Raw genomic sequence first — 12,669 nt, forward strand, 5'->3', positions numbered from 1 at the left:
TGTGTGTGTGTGTGTGTGTGTGTGTGTCTGTCTGTTTTAATTGAATTAAAGGCAGCTGGTCTGAAGGCTTTGATGTAACAGAAAAGATAAGCTAGGTTTGAAATGTCAAGTAAGTAAACATAGGTGTAAAGGGAACATTTGCATTTTTAAAATAAACCAGACTAGATTGATTTCAAAGGAGGGGTGAAATTTTTCACCTAGCCAGGAGAAGTTAAGAAACAGTGTTCATTTTTCCCAAAGATTACTGGTAAAATTGGTACTTTGATGGATTTTATCAGAGGTACAGTCCAAAGACATGGGGGAGAATTTTCTGCCTGGTGGGCGCTGCCCGCGATTGGCTGCGCTCTGCCATTTTATGTGGGCGGGCCAATTAAGGCTTGCCCAGCGCGACATGCACCCGGGAGTGGTCAGCGCTACCTGTGTAGGCAGGGGGAGGAGCGAGAGTCGCACATGCGCGAAAGAGCGCAAAAATCTCCGAGGCAGCTCCGTGCCTCAGAGATTAATTTGATTATAAAAACTTGAAAAGAATTTTTTTTTAAATTCAGACATGTCCCCTCATGTGACAGTGTTACATGAGCTGGGACATGTCGATGAATTTCAATAAAATTTTTTATTAAAGTTATAAACCCTTCATGAAACCTCATCCCGCCCGTGGATGAGATTCCATGAAAAATGCGAAGGCCGCCTAGGCTCTTTGCTTGTCTGCCAACCTTAAAGCTGGACGGGCAGCCCTGACAACTACTTCAATTAGGTGATTAATGCCTGTAGTAGGCCTTTGACAGTTCAGCAGGCGCGCAGCCAAATCCGGTGCGCGCCCACCGAACTGAAGATCAGAATGACATGCGGTCACGTCGGGATGCACGCCCAATGTCACCGCACGTCATTTTACGCCTCACACGCCGACCAGAAGATTCTGCCCATAGTGAAATAATGGGGATTTGCATTCAAAGGGGAAAATATGTATAAAGGAGCAAATGTTGTGTATAAGGGCAGGCGTTCTAAGATCTAAAACAAGTGTGAAAAAGCCTCCAGCATTTATGCCTCAAGCTGTCTTCAAAGAAGTAAAGGTAAGAAAACTCACTTTTAATTGGATTGTTCAGGGTATCGTGTTTTTTTGCCTGGGTCTTTTAAAATCTGTCTTACTGTTGCTTTAACGAACGTGTAACTGGGAGTTAGATTAACTAAGGGATTTAGAAGTTATTGTAGTAGTAATTTGACGATCTGTGTGTGTACCTAAAATCATTTCTTCTATTAATAAAGGTTTAATTTAGTTTTGTAAGAAACCTAGAAGCCTCAGTGGTCTTATTACCACTGAATTCAAGGTATGCATCTCAAAAATTTTGTAAATTGCAAAACAGTTGTGACAGTTGTTTCAAGTTTCCCTTTGGGATTTGAGCAGCTCAGCATTTGTTATGGCACAGCCAATGGTAAATGCGCAACAGAGTGCATGCCTACTTCATGTCTACAGACCAGGACTGCTTCATGCAACAGGTGGCCCCGAAAGCAAAAAAGGACAGCAGCCCACCATGATGTCCTCTACCCCGGTTCTGGCTGCAGGAGGTCCACCAGTGTCACCAATCCAGCCTGGGAGGTGGTGGCAGCGGCAGTCAGTGCCACCGGAGCAGAGGAGGTCAGCCATCTAGTGCAGGAAAAGAATGAATGCTCTTATCCGTTCCGTCAGGGTAAGTCATCAGTCTCAACTCACGCAACTCACAAACCCATCACATATCCACAGGGATCTCACACCTCAAGGGACAACCGCTAACTCTCACACACACCCTCACATCTCCAATAGGGTCAGATCCTCTGGAGTTTGTGTCCTCATCCTGTTCATGGCTTTGCTCACCACACACACATTCCACACAATGACATGCACCCTGCTCTTACACTCCATCTCTTTTCGTGCAGGAGATGCTGGCTCAGGACAGCAGGGAGAAGTCCCAGACCAAGGATGGAGTGGCCCACATTAGGCCCCTCACTCACTTTGAGGAGCGTGCCATTGCACTGATGAGGACGTGGACCCTGCCTGTGGCAGTGGTGAGGTCGGTAGTGATCACCCACGTTCGGATCCTATACCACAATATCTTCTCTCAACGCAAGTATGAGTGCTCTCTCTCTTGCTTGTGACTCTGCTGTCCTCAGCCAGCCAGTCCCTCAGCTCCATCCAGATCCTTACCTCCAGCCAAGAGGACACCACCTCCATTGAAGAGCTGGAAATAAGCAGCCTGGAAGACTCATCACAGCACTTAGCCACTCCCTCCGACAGCGCAGAGACGCACATCTCGATGGGACCTAAATCTAGAGCACACTCAGGTTCACAATCTGGTGGTCAACACATGGACACATGCCTACAGCAGGAGGAGGCAGGTTCAGTCAAGCTCCCCAACACTTGGAAGACTGCTAGGGAAGAGGCACCTGTGAGGTCCAAGTCAGATGACGAGCCTCTGGATTCGGCCTTCCAACTCATTGTGAAGAGTCAGAAGGCAGCAGAACATCACACACAGCTGTTGGAAGCCCTCAACAGAGTGGCATGGAGTCAGAGGAGTGTGTCTGCCTGCTCTCCAAAGTGATGCCCACATGTGTGCATATGGAGGTCTCCATGGGAAGGATGGCAGATGCCATGGAGACCCTGGTCTAGCAGAACACAGACGTGTGGAGACCTGCACTCCATCGCAATAGCCATGGGTGAGCTCCTGCAGTGGCAATGCAAGGGGGAAACAGGGCACCTCGACATCCCTCCAGGTACTCTTTCCCCTCAAGGAGTCAGGCCAGGAACCTCAGGCACGCGAAGGGAAGAAGAGCGGTAGCTGGACACCCCTGGGTCATCGACACAGGAATCTGAGGCTGTCCGCTCCTTCCAAGTCCCCTTGTCTGTGGACACACACCCCCCTCCCCCACCGCCTGCCCCCCTTAATGCCTGCCCCCTCAACCTTGTGCCCTCTCACCACAGAGGGAACAGCTGGCCAGCAGCAGGACAGCCAAAGCAAGCTCTTCAGAGGATGTACGCCAAAGTCATCAGAGGCAAAACGGCCAACCATTGCACAGGCTGTCTCCATCCCTGCTATGGATGTCAGGGCAGCGGCTAGAAAAGTTAAGAAATTCTGATCGCAAGTGGTTGCATGGGTGAACACAAATTTTGCCACTTTAGAATCTGAAAATATGTTAATTTTCACTGAATGAGGTGTAATGTTTTCTTTCAGCTTCATTGACAGGCTTTGCGGGCCCTCCCACTGCATCCCACCCACTAGCAGTTCAGTTGCATGCATCCAGACCATGAGCACTTCTGGAGGGAGAAGTGTATGTGTGGCAGGGCCTTTCGGAGCCTCCTGCAAGCACTCTCCCACACACGCGGAACCGCCTTCCATCACACTCCTCTCACTGTCCTGAGGATTTTCAATGCTACCTGCTGGGGTTCTCTTTCAGATGTCCATCTGAGCCGACCTGCATCTCCGCCCACCCACTGATAGATTGATTGCACTCCCATGCAGCACCTGTGCCTGTCCAACACGAGGCACACCCCTCACCCCTCCATTTCAATTTCAACAACGATGGTTGCAGTCAAGTTTTTGATTAGCTCCCCCATCACTGTTGATGCCCCCCACCCCAGGCATCACCTTCCACCTCCCCACCGTCACCAACCAACCCAAAACCTTTTCTTTCCAGGATGTCCAGGTGAAAGTGCACGTTCCCTACATTCCTGAGAATCCCACCCCCATCCACATTGACATCCCTGACCATCTCCTTCCCACCAGTCTGTGTCTGCCTCCAGTCCCCACCAACCACCCTTGCTGTCCCTTCTACTGTAATCACACCCTTGCCCCATCCCCCCACCCCAACCCCTGTGGCCTCCTCTGCCCCCTCCCATACTCATTTCCTCCTACCACCTCTACCCTCAGTTCACTCCACAGGAAGTAGTCATTGTCTCCACAGACTGCTCCCTTGCCTAACCCCTTACTCTCTCCTCCAACCTTACTCCCCCACCCCCAACCACCAGACACCTTCCTCCCTTCTCCCACCCCCCCCCCCCCCCCCCACCCAAGTTCTTCCTCCCCATGGACACCTTGGTCCTCTGGACACCTAACTCCCAACATACACACTCCCCCTTCCCCTTCCCTTCTGGCCAATGGCTGGGCTCTCAAAGTTGAAGGACAAATTAGAGGCCTTTGAGCTTCGAAGCAGCAGCACAATGTGGGGCAGGGGGTAATGGGATCCTCGCCACATGGACAGCCATTGGAAGGGGAACTGCTATGTCTTCCTGGAGCATTAACCACTCCTCGACCACCCCCCCCCCCCCACCTCCCCCGTCACGGGCCTGTTGCTGGGATGCCACCTGCAGGCAGTGAAACTGTCCCCCACCAGTAAATTCCCAGTTGGCCATGCCACGCATCACGCCTCCCACTTTGTCTTTGGGATGCCCCGGGGACCAGCACGCAGAGCAGCAGCATGAAATTCTGCACCCACCTTCCTCTATTCCCGGCCCCAGTGGGAGCTAAAAATCCAGATTCGAAGCCAATAGCTTAAGTAGCCTACCAAAGAGAACACCTTAATCCCTTGCGCACTCTCCTAGTTCTGTTAATTTATTTTTCTGCTGCTTCAGTATCTTGAAATGTTGTTTTATTTTTGTATATTTACCTGTGAATAAATCTGACTTAGTTTAATCTATATGCATTGTTCTGGCACGATGATTGCAAAGTGGCAATTGCTGTATAATTGCCCACCACAGAGTTCAACAGAATTGATTTTCCTCTCGCTTGTCCTTGGGGAATGCTCTGTTCTGAAGCATGGAGTAGAAGGAAATTGGGCAGAAACCTGTATCAGCAGATCTCAGCTGCTATGCTGTGCAGGGATTTATGTGCTTTGTCTGGAGTTGTGAGGTGGTGAATGTCTTATCCCCTATTCACTTGTGAGTTAAGAATCTTGTCGGCAAAGGCAGCGTTTATTGTCCATCCCTAATTGTTGTTGAGGACTGCTGCAGCCAATGCGATGCACCCACAGTGCAATTGGGGTGGGAATTCCAGGACTTTGACCCAATAACAATGAAGGAACAGTGAACAAATTCCAAGTCAGGATGGTGTGTGACTTGAAGAGGAACATGCAGCTGTTGAAATTCCCATGCACCAACTACCCTTGTCCTTCTAGGTCATAAAAGTTGCAGGTTTGCAAGATGCTGTCAAACGTGCCTTGATGAGTTGTTGCAGTGCATCTTGTAGATGGTACACATTGCTGCAACTGTGTGCAAGTAGCAGAAGGAGTGAACGTTTAATATAGTGGATGGGATGCCATTCAAGCAAGCTGCTTTGTCCTGGATGGTGTCGAGCTCCTTGAGTGTTTTGGAGCTGCACTCATCCAGGAAACTGGGGAATATTCCATCACACTCCAGACTTGTGCTGTAAGATAGCTGTAAAATAAGTGGTCAGGCTTTGGGGAGTCTGGAAGTGAGTTATTTGCCACAGAACCCCAGCGTCTGAACCTGTTCTTGTAGCCACAGTATTTATATGACCGGCCCAGTTAATTTTCTGCTCAGTAATAGCTTGGAAATTGAAGGTGGAGGATTCGGCAACAGCAATGCCATTGAAGGTCAAGGGGTAATGATTAGATTCTGACTTGGAGGTGACATTGCCTAGCACTTGCGTAGCACATATGTTATTTGCCACTCATCAGCCCAAGCCTGAATGCTGTCCAAGCCTTGCTGCATACAGGTACAAATTGCTTCAATATCTAAGGAGTTGCAAATGGTACTGAACATTGCAATCACCATTGAATATTTTCACTTCTGACCTTATGATGGAGGGAAGATCATGGATGAAGCGGCTGAAGATGGTTGGGCCAAGGTACCACCCTGCAGCGAGGATTGGCCTCCAACACCCAAAACCATTTTTTTATGCTAGGTGTGACACCAACCAATGGAAAGATTTCCCCCTTGATTCCCATTGACTTCAATTTTGGTAGGGCTCATTGATGTCACTCTCACTCAAGTGCTGCCTTGATATCAAGGGCGGTCACTCTCATCTTCCCCTTGAGCCCAGCTCTTTTATCCATGTTTGGACCTAGGTTGTAATGAAATCTGAGGCCAAGTGGCCCTGGCAGAACCCAAACTGAGCCGATTATTGCTGAATAAGTGCCCCTTATTAGCACTGTTGATGACACCTTCCAATACTTTGCTGATGATTGATGATAGAGTGATGATGGATTGAATTTATCCTGCTTTTTGTGGGCAGCCATAACTGGACAATTTTCCACACTGTTGGGTATATGCCAGTGTTGTAACTGTACAAGGACAGCTTGGCTAGGGGTGCTGCGAGTTCTGGAGCATGTCATCAGTACTACAACTGATGTTGTCAGTGTCCATAACCTTTTGTGGTGTCTGTACATACAGCATATTATGACAAAGGTATAACCATTGTAATTGTGCAGAGGGTGCCACTCTTGGCCAGACATTGCCAGAAGACACATGGGCACTGAGAGGATATTGTATTACACCTGAATTCAGGTTATTGTTGGCAGAGTGCTCTTCAAAGTGCACAAGTACAGGGAAGAGAGCAAAATCTAGAAAGTGTAAGACTTTTGAAAGGGTAATATTAAAACTTTTCACTTTTTGTGTTGTATACAATGAAGTTGCCAGTGTTAAAATGATATAATTGAATAATTGTTTATATTTACACAGGTGAGATTTTAACAGCCCTTCATGACACTGGGTTCCAAAATAATACTTATGTAATTTTTACTTCTGATCATGGTGAACTGGCAATGGAGCATCGTCAGTTCTATAAAATGAGTATGTATGAGGGAAGTTCTCATGTTCCTTTATTGATGATCGGACCAAGTATCTCAGGAGGACAACAGATTTCAAATTTGGTATCTCTTGTGGACATTTATCCAACTCTTCTCGGTGAGTAATGCATATTATTTATCAGAGATAAATAAGAATGAAATAATATTTATATTATGTGCAAAATACATGTGTATATATATAAAATATGTGCATATAATTTATATTTCCTAATCTATGGTAAATGTAGATTATCTCCATAGATTTCACTTCTGAAATCTACCTTTTAATTTGCCATCAATTAATTGAGAGGATTAAAGTTTTCATGAAGGAAACCTCAAAGGATGATCTTAAATGAATTTGCGTAGTCTCAAACCAGCTCCAATTGCTGGACATCACCCATAATTTGGCATTAGATTGGCAATCAAGGATGCAGTGATCACGGATATATAAATATTCTGGTATTTCATAGGAATTTATTCATTATAAGAGGAACAATAATATATTTCATTATTAATATGGGCTTTTGTGCTTCTGTTTTCCATGCACACTTTTTGAAAGTCAACTAGTTTAAAAGCTCATGAAGTGGCATTTTATTCATTTCCAACCACACTGCGTTGTGTGTTCTGTCACATAATTAGGATTTGAAAAACTGTTGGTTTCACATCTTGGGGCCAATTTTCTGAAACAGACACCAAGTTGGTAGAATGGCTCCATTGTCCACCTGAAGCCAGCATCCCTCCAACAACTCCCTCCCTGAGCCCCTCCAGGCCCCACCTCCAAAAAGGTACCTCAAATTTTGTGCCTGAACTGCGTCTTTAGGATTCCACGTATTTCAGTTTTTTTCCTATCTATACTAGTGAAGGAACATTGCATATTCCTACAGCTTAAGGTACAAAACAGAAGTAAATATTTGTCTTCACACATCATAACTGTTAATGTTGGCAGCTTTTTTGGGGGGCTGTATCTATTTTTGAAGATATTGATCTTTTTGCAGCTTTTCAAATTTGACGTATAAGCATGAGCAATTCTTCCATTAAATTCCCTAAGAGATAACACCTTGAAAACTTAACTTTCGAGTAGATTAGGAGATCTACACTGTGCAGTGCCTGATGCTAACATTGGTTGCAAATACTTGAAATTCCCCAGCAATGACATCCCTCTCATGAAGCGAATAATTCTGTCCTAATTTAAAAAAGAGTCATTTTCAGAATGTTGTGCTGTTTAGTTAAAGGGGAGATGCCACTGGAGATGGTGGAATTTTCTGATTAGCTGTATTTTAATACAAGCAGTTAAGTTTGAGAGCAGCAGAATGCAATTTTGTTCAGCAGTGCAGAGTGATTTAATAGAAAGTAAATGTATGCACTATCAAAGTACCTATTATCAGTTTGTAACAGACTTCAAACAAAATGTTCCCTTTACCAATTTATTGTCACTGAATGGAAACTGTAGCATGATTGTTCATTTTCTCCAAATGTTGAATGAATTTCTATTAACTGATCATTTAAATACAAATAATTATTTTTGCACAGAATTATAAGTCATTACAATCACTTTCAAACTCATAGCAACAATTGCCTTTTCCATTTAGATATTGCTGGAATCCCCCTTCCTGGAAAGTTAAGTGGTTATTCTTTGTTGCCATTATTGAGAGGATTTGTAGAGAAAATTTCTATAAAAAATTCGCGACCTGACTGGATTTTCAGTGAGTTTCATGGCTGCAATGTAAATGCCTCCACCTATATGATTAGAACTGACCGATGGAAGTATATAGCCTATGCAGATGGAATTACTGTACCTTCCCAGCTGTTTGGTAAGTCTGGTTAAAAAAACTGATTTTAAACTCTTTTTTTATGATTAAGTCAAATTGATGACCTTTACAATCAGCCCATGTATAAGTTTCATGCTTTCAAAATGTGTTTACAATTTTTTCAGTACAGTATGTTACTAATTTAATATTGCATGTTTCACGTCTCTGAAATTTTTGAGCGCTCAGAGATTTGCTATCTTACACTATAGTATCCAGCGTGCTATGTCAACTTTTACAAGCTTTAATGAAGGTTTTAGTTCTTTCAGTTTAATGAGAGTTAACAGCCTGACCTGACTATTGCTTATACTTTTGATAGGTTATACTATATTTTTGGGTATTGACCATGGCAAAGTGATATTACTTTGAAACAGAATTGTTACAGTGCAGGAGGAGGCCATTTGGCCCATTGTGTCTGCACCGACTGGCTCTCCGATTGAGCAACTTGACTAGTTCCATTCTCCTGCCTTCTCCCCATTACACTGCACATTCTTTCTTTATAAATAAGAGTCAACTTCCTATTTGAATGCTTCAATTGAACCACCACACTCGCAGGAAGAGCATTCCAGACCCCAACCACCTGCTGCTTAACGTTTTTCCTCATATCACTTTTTTGCTTCTTTTACTAATTACTTTAAACCTGTGCCCTCTCATTCGTGAGCCTTTCACAAGTGGGAACAGTTTCTCCCTATCTACTCTGTCCAGATCCTTCATGGTTATGAATACCTCTATCAAATCTCCTCTCAACATTCTTTTCTCTAAGGAAAACAATCCTAACTTCTCCAATCTGTCTTCATAACTGAAGTTCCTCATCCCTGGAACCATTCTCATGAATCTTTCCTGCACTGTCTCCAATACCTTCACATTCTTCCTAAAGTGTGGCACCCAGAACTGGACACACTACTCCAGCTGAGGCCAAACTAGTGACTTATACAAGTTCAACATGACCTCCTTGCTCTTATACTCTATGCCCCTATTAATAAAACCCAGCATACTATATGCTTATTAACCGCTCTCTCAGCCTGCCCTGCCAATTTCAATGAATTATGCACATATACAGGTCTCGGGGGAGACGGTGGCATAGTGGTAGTGTCTCTAGGCTAGTCCTAGGCTAATGCTCTGCGGGCACGGGTTCAAGTCTCACCACAGCAGCTGGTGGAATTTACATTCAAATGATAAATCTGAAATTGAAAGCTAGTCTTAGTAATGGTAACCATGAAACCATTGTTGATTGTCATAAAAACCCACCTGGTCCACTAATGCCCCTTAGGAAGGGAAATCTGCCATCCTTACCTTGTCTGGCTGACATGCAACTCCAGTAACATTGTTGACTCTTAACTGCCCTGTGAAATGGCCAACAGGCCATTCAATTCAAGGACAATAAGGGAGTTGTTTTTCAGTGGTGTGCATTTTTGTTGAACGTTTTGAATTGATTCTTTAAATATTTCCCACTAGTTTATTTATGGCCAGAACTTTATCTATTTACCCAATTTTAATTTAGCTCCTTGCTGCTCATAGTCCCTCTGAAGAACCTCTTTCTTAGCTCCCTCTATGTCACTGGTACACGTGGACCATGACAACTGGATCTTTCCCCTCCCACTCCAGCCTATCAATCCTTTCCTGATATGCATACCCACACCTTTCTGGCATTATCCTTGTAAATCTTCTCTGCACCATCTCCAATGCCTCTCCATCCTTTTGATAATATGGCAACCAGAACTGCATGCAGTACTCGTAAGTGTGGTGTCACCAAGGCTTTGCATAGCTTCCCTACTTCTCAATTCTATCCCTCTTAGGGAAAAAAGCCTAGTACTAGGTTTGCTATTCTTTTTTATGGCCTTGCTAAAATGTAGCGCAACTATTATTAGTGATTTGTACTCCCCCTTTTCCTCTAGCCCAACTAGACTTGCACATTGCAAGGAATAAGTAGCTTCTCTCCTCTTCCTACCAAATGCGGGCGCACAACCCATCTCTTCACCACCCTCTCAGGCTGACCTTGGCATGGGCAATATCTGCTGGTTCACCCAGAAATGGACACATGCCGTTAATGATTCATTGCAGTCACTACACTCAGACTTGGGGCGGGGCGCGGGGGCTGGTGGGGGGCAGCAGTGGGGAAAGCCGACCTGCTGGGTTAAATGACCAATGCGAACATTGTCCTTACCCTGCCAGGGCACAACAAGTCATTGAAGCGCTTGTGACACTGGATCCAGGTGCGCTGCACCACGTCGCAGGAGCTCGCCACCTCCTCCCAGGCACATTTCTTCATGTGGGGGGGCCTCCTCCTCCCGTCCTGTGGAACCAGCACCTCCCGCTGTGCTGCCGCCACCTCGGAGAGCAGCAAGGCAGTCGTCAGAAAAACGAGGGGTACGCTGGCCCCCCAACCTGCCCTCCTGCCTGGCCTGCCCCGATGGCCTACCCTCCGGACTTGCATAACCTCCATTGCCCCTCTGCAGAGCCCTTCGTCCAGCCATTGCTGCCAGGCCTTCCTTTATACAGGCTGCTGGGTCGCCATTGGACCTGGTGGGCTGAGTGCGCCCGCCGCCACCTGCCCACTCCCGCTATGCACGGAAGTCGAGAAGTACACTGGGTAGGCCTTAATTGGCCCGCCTGTGTAAAGTGGCGGCACAGGCCTGATCGAAAGCGGCGATCGGGCTTGCTCCTGCTTTGCGCACCCCCCCCCCACCCCTCCCCCGGCCATCCAAAAAATTCAATTCTGCCCATTAAAGACACTTAATTGAAAAGAAAGTAGTGAACTTTTAAACTGCTTGTCTTACACTGGAAAGACCAAGGACAGATTAGGAAACATTACTAAACACCTCCCTTTTGTCTGCAAATGCTATGCTGAGCATCTTATCGGTTGCCACTTCAGTTCTCCATCCCACTCCGTCTGGTCTCTCCCTCTTTAATTTTCTACATTGTTTCAAACTCAACAGCAGGAACAGCACCTTATCTTTCTAACAGATACTTTGCCATCATCTGACTTTTGACTAACTGCAGATCTTAATTACAGTTTTCACTTTCCCTTTGACATGAATTGCTCGAAATCTGGGAGGTGTGTCCCAGGGATAGAGGGAGGAAGCTGGTTGGCACTTGGGGATGGGGGTGCCCTGTCATAGCATTACTGATTTTTTTTCTTTTACCATGCTCATGGAACACAAGAACACAAGAAATAGAAGCAGGAGTAGACCCATGTGGCCCTTCAAGCCTGCTTCGCTATTCAATACGATCATGGCTGATCTTGGGCTTCAACTCCATTTCCCTGCCTGTTCTCCATATCCCTCGATTCCCTGAGGGTTTGAAAATTTGTATATCCCAGCCTTAAATGTATTCAATGATGGAGCATCCACAACCTTCTGGAGCAGAGAATTCCAAAGATTCACAACCATTTGAGTGAAGTAATTTCCCCTCATCTCAGTCCTAAATGATTAGCCCCTTATCCTGACACTGTCTGCCCGCATTTTAGATTCACTGACCAGCAGAAACAATCTCTGTGTCTATCCTATCAAGCCCCTTCAGAATCTTGTACGTTGCAATGAGATGGCCTGTGATTCTTCTAAACTCCAGAGAAAATAGACCCAATTTGCTCAACTTCTCATCTATTTCTTCCTGCCTTCTCTTTACCTCCTTCAGCTATTCATATACTGTGTCCCATAAATGCCTTTGATTTCTTTCATTATGCCTGATTATCTCAAGCTAATGTAACTACTGCTATTTAACCATCCCCTGTTTTCCACTTACTTTTTAGGTCACTTCTTTTTCTTGTGTTTCCTTTCCTGACCCTTTTCTTCTATTTCTTTTTAAATGCCATTCATACATGTGTTTCAGTTTGAGGGAGAATCCATACCTGAAACGTTTTGATTCTTTTTCCACAGGTGCTGCCTGACTTGCTGTGTTTTCAGCATTTTCTGTTTTTGTTTCCGATTGCCAGTATCTGTAATTTTTCTGCTATGTTGGTGACATTGTTAGCCAATAGAATGTTGAACTATGTAGCCATTTTTTATTGTGGCTTTGCATTAGTTGGATAGGTTGAGCATATTGGGGTAGTGCTTCTGTTTTGGGTTTAATTGACAATCTGGGTGTAATTTGTGGT

At 45.2% G+C, this 12,669-nt stretch overlaps 1 protein-coding gene across 1 annotated transcript in view; it reads left to right on the plus strand.

Moving 5' to 3' along the window:
- Positions 1 to 12,669, plus strand: part of arsk (arylsulfatase family, member K) — a 94,028-nt gene that overhangs the window by 42,198 nt on the left and 39,161 nt on the right. Inside the window, exons 6-7 of the mRNA XM_078565427.1 lie at positions 6,665 to 6,889; positions 8,361 to 8,582. Coding sequence (XP_078421553.1) covers positions 6,665 to 6,889; positions 8,361 to 8,582 — 447 coding nt within the window. The remainder of the gene's footprint in view (positions 1 to 6,664; positions 6,890 to 8,360; positions 8,583 to 12,669) is intronic.

This window comes from Cetorhinus maximus, chromosome 2, assembly GCF_964194155.1.
Source record: "Cetorhinus maximus chromosome 2, sCetMax3.hap1.1, whole genome shotgun sequence".
Classification (NCBI taxonomy): Eukaryota; Metazoa; Chordata; class Chondrichthyes; order Lamniformes; family Cetorhinidae; genus Cetorhinus; species Cetorhinus maximus.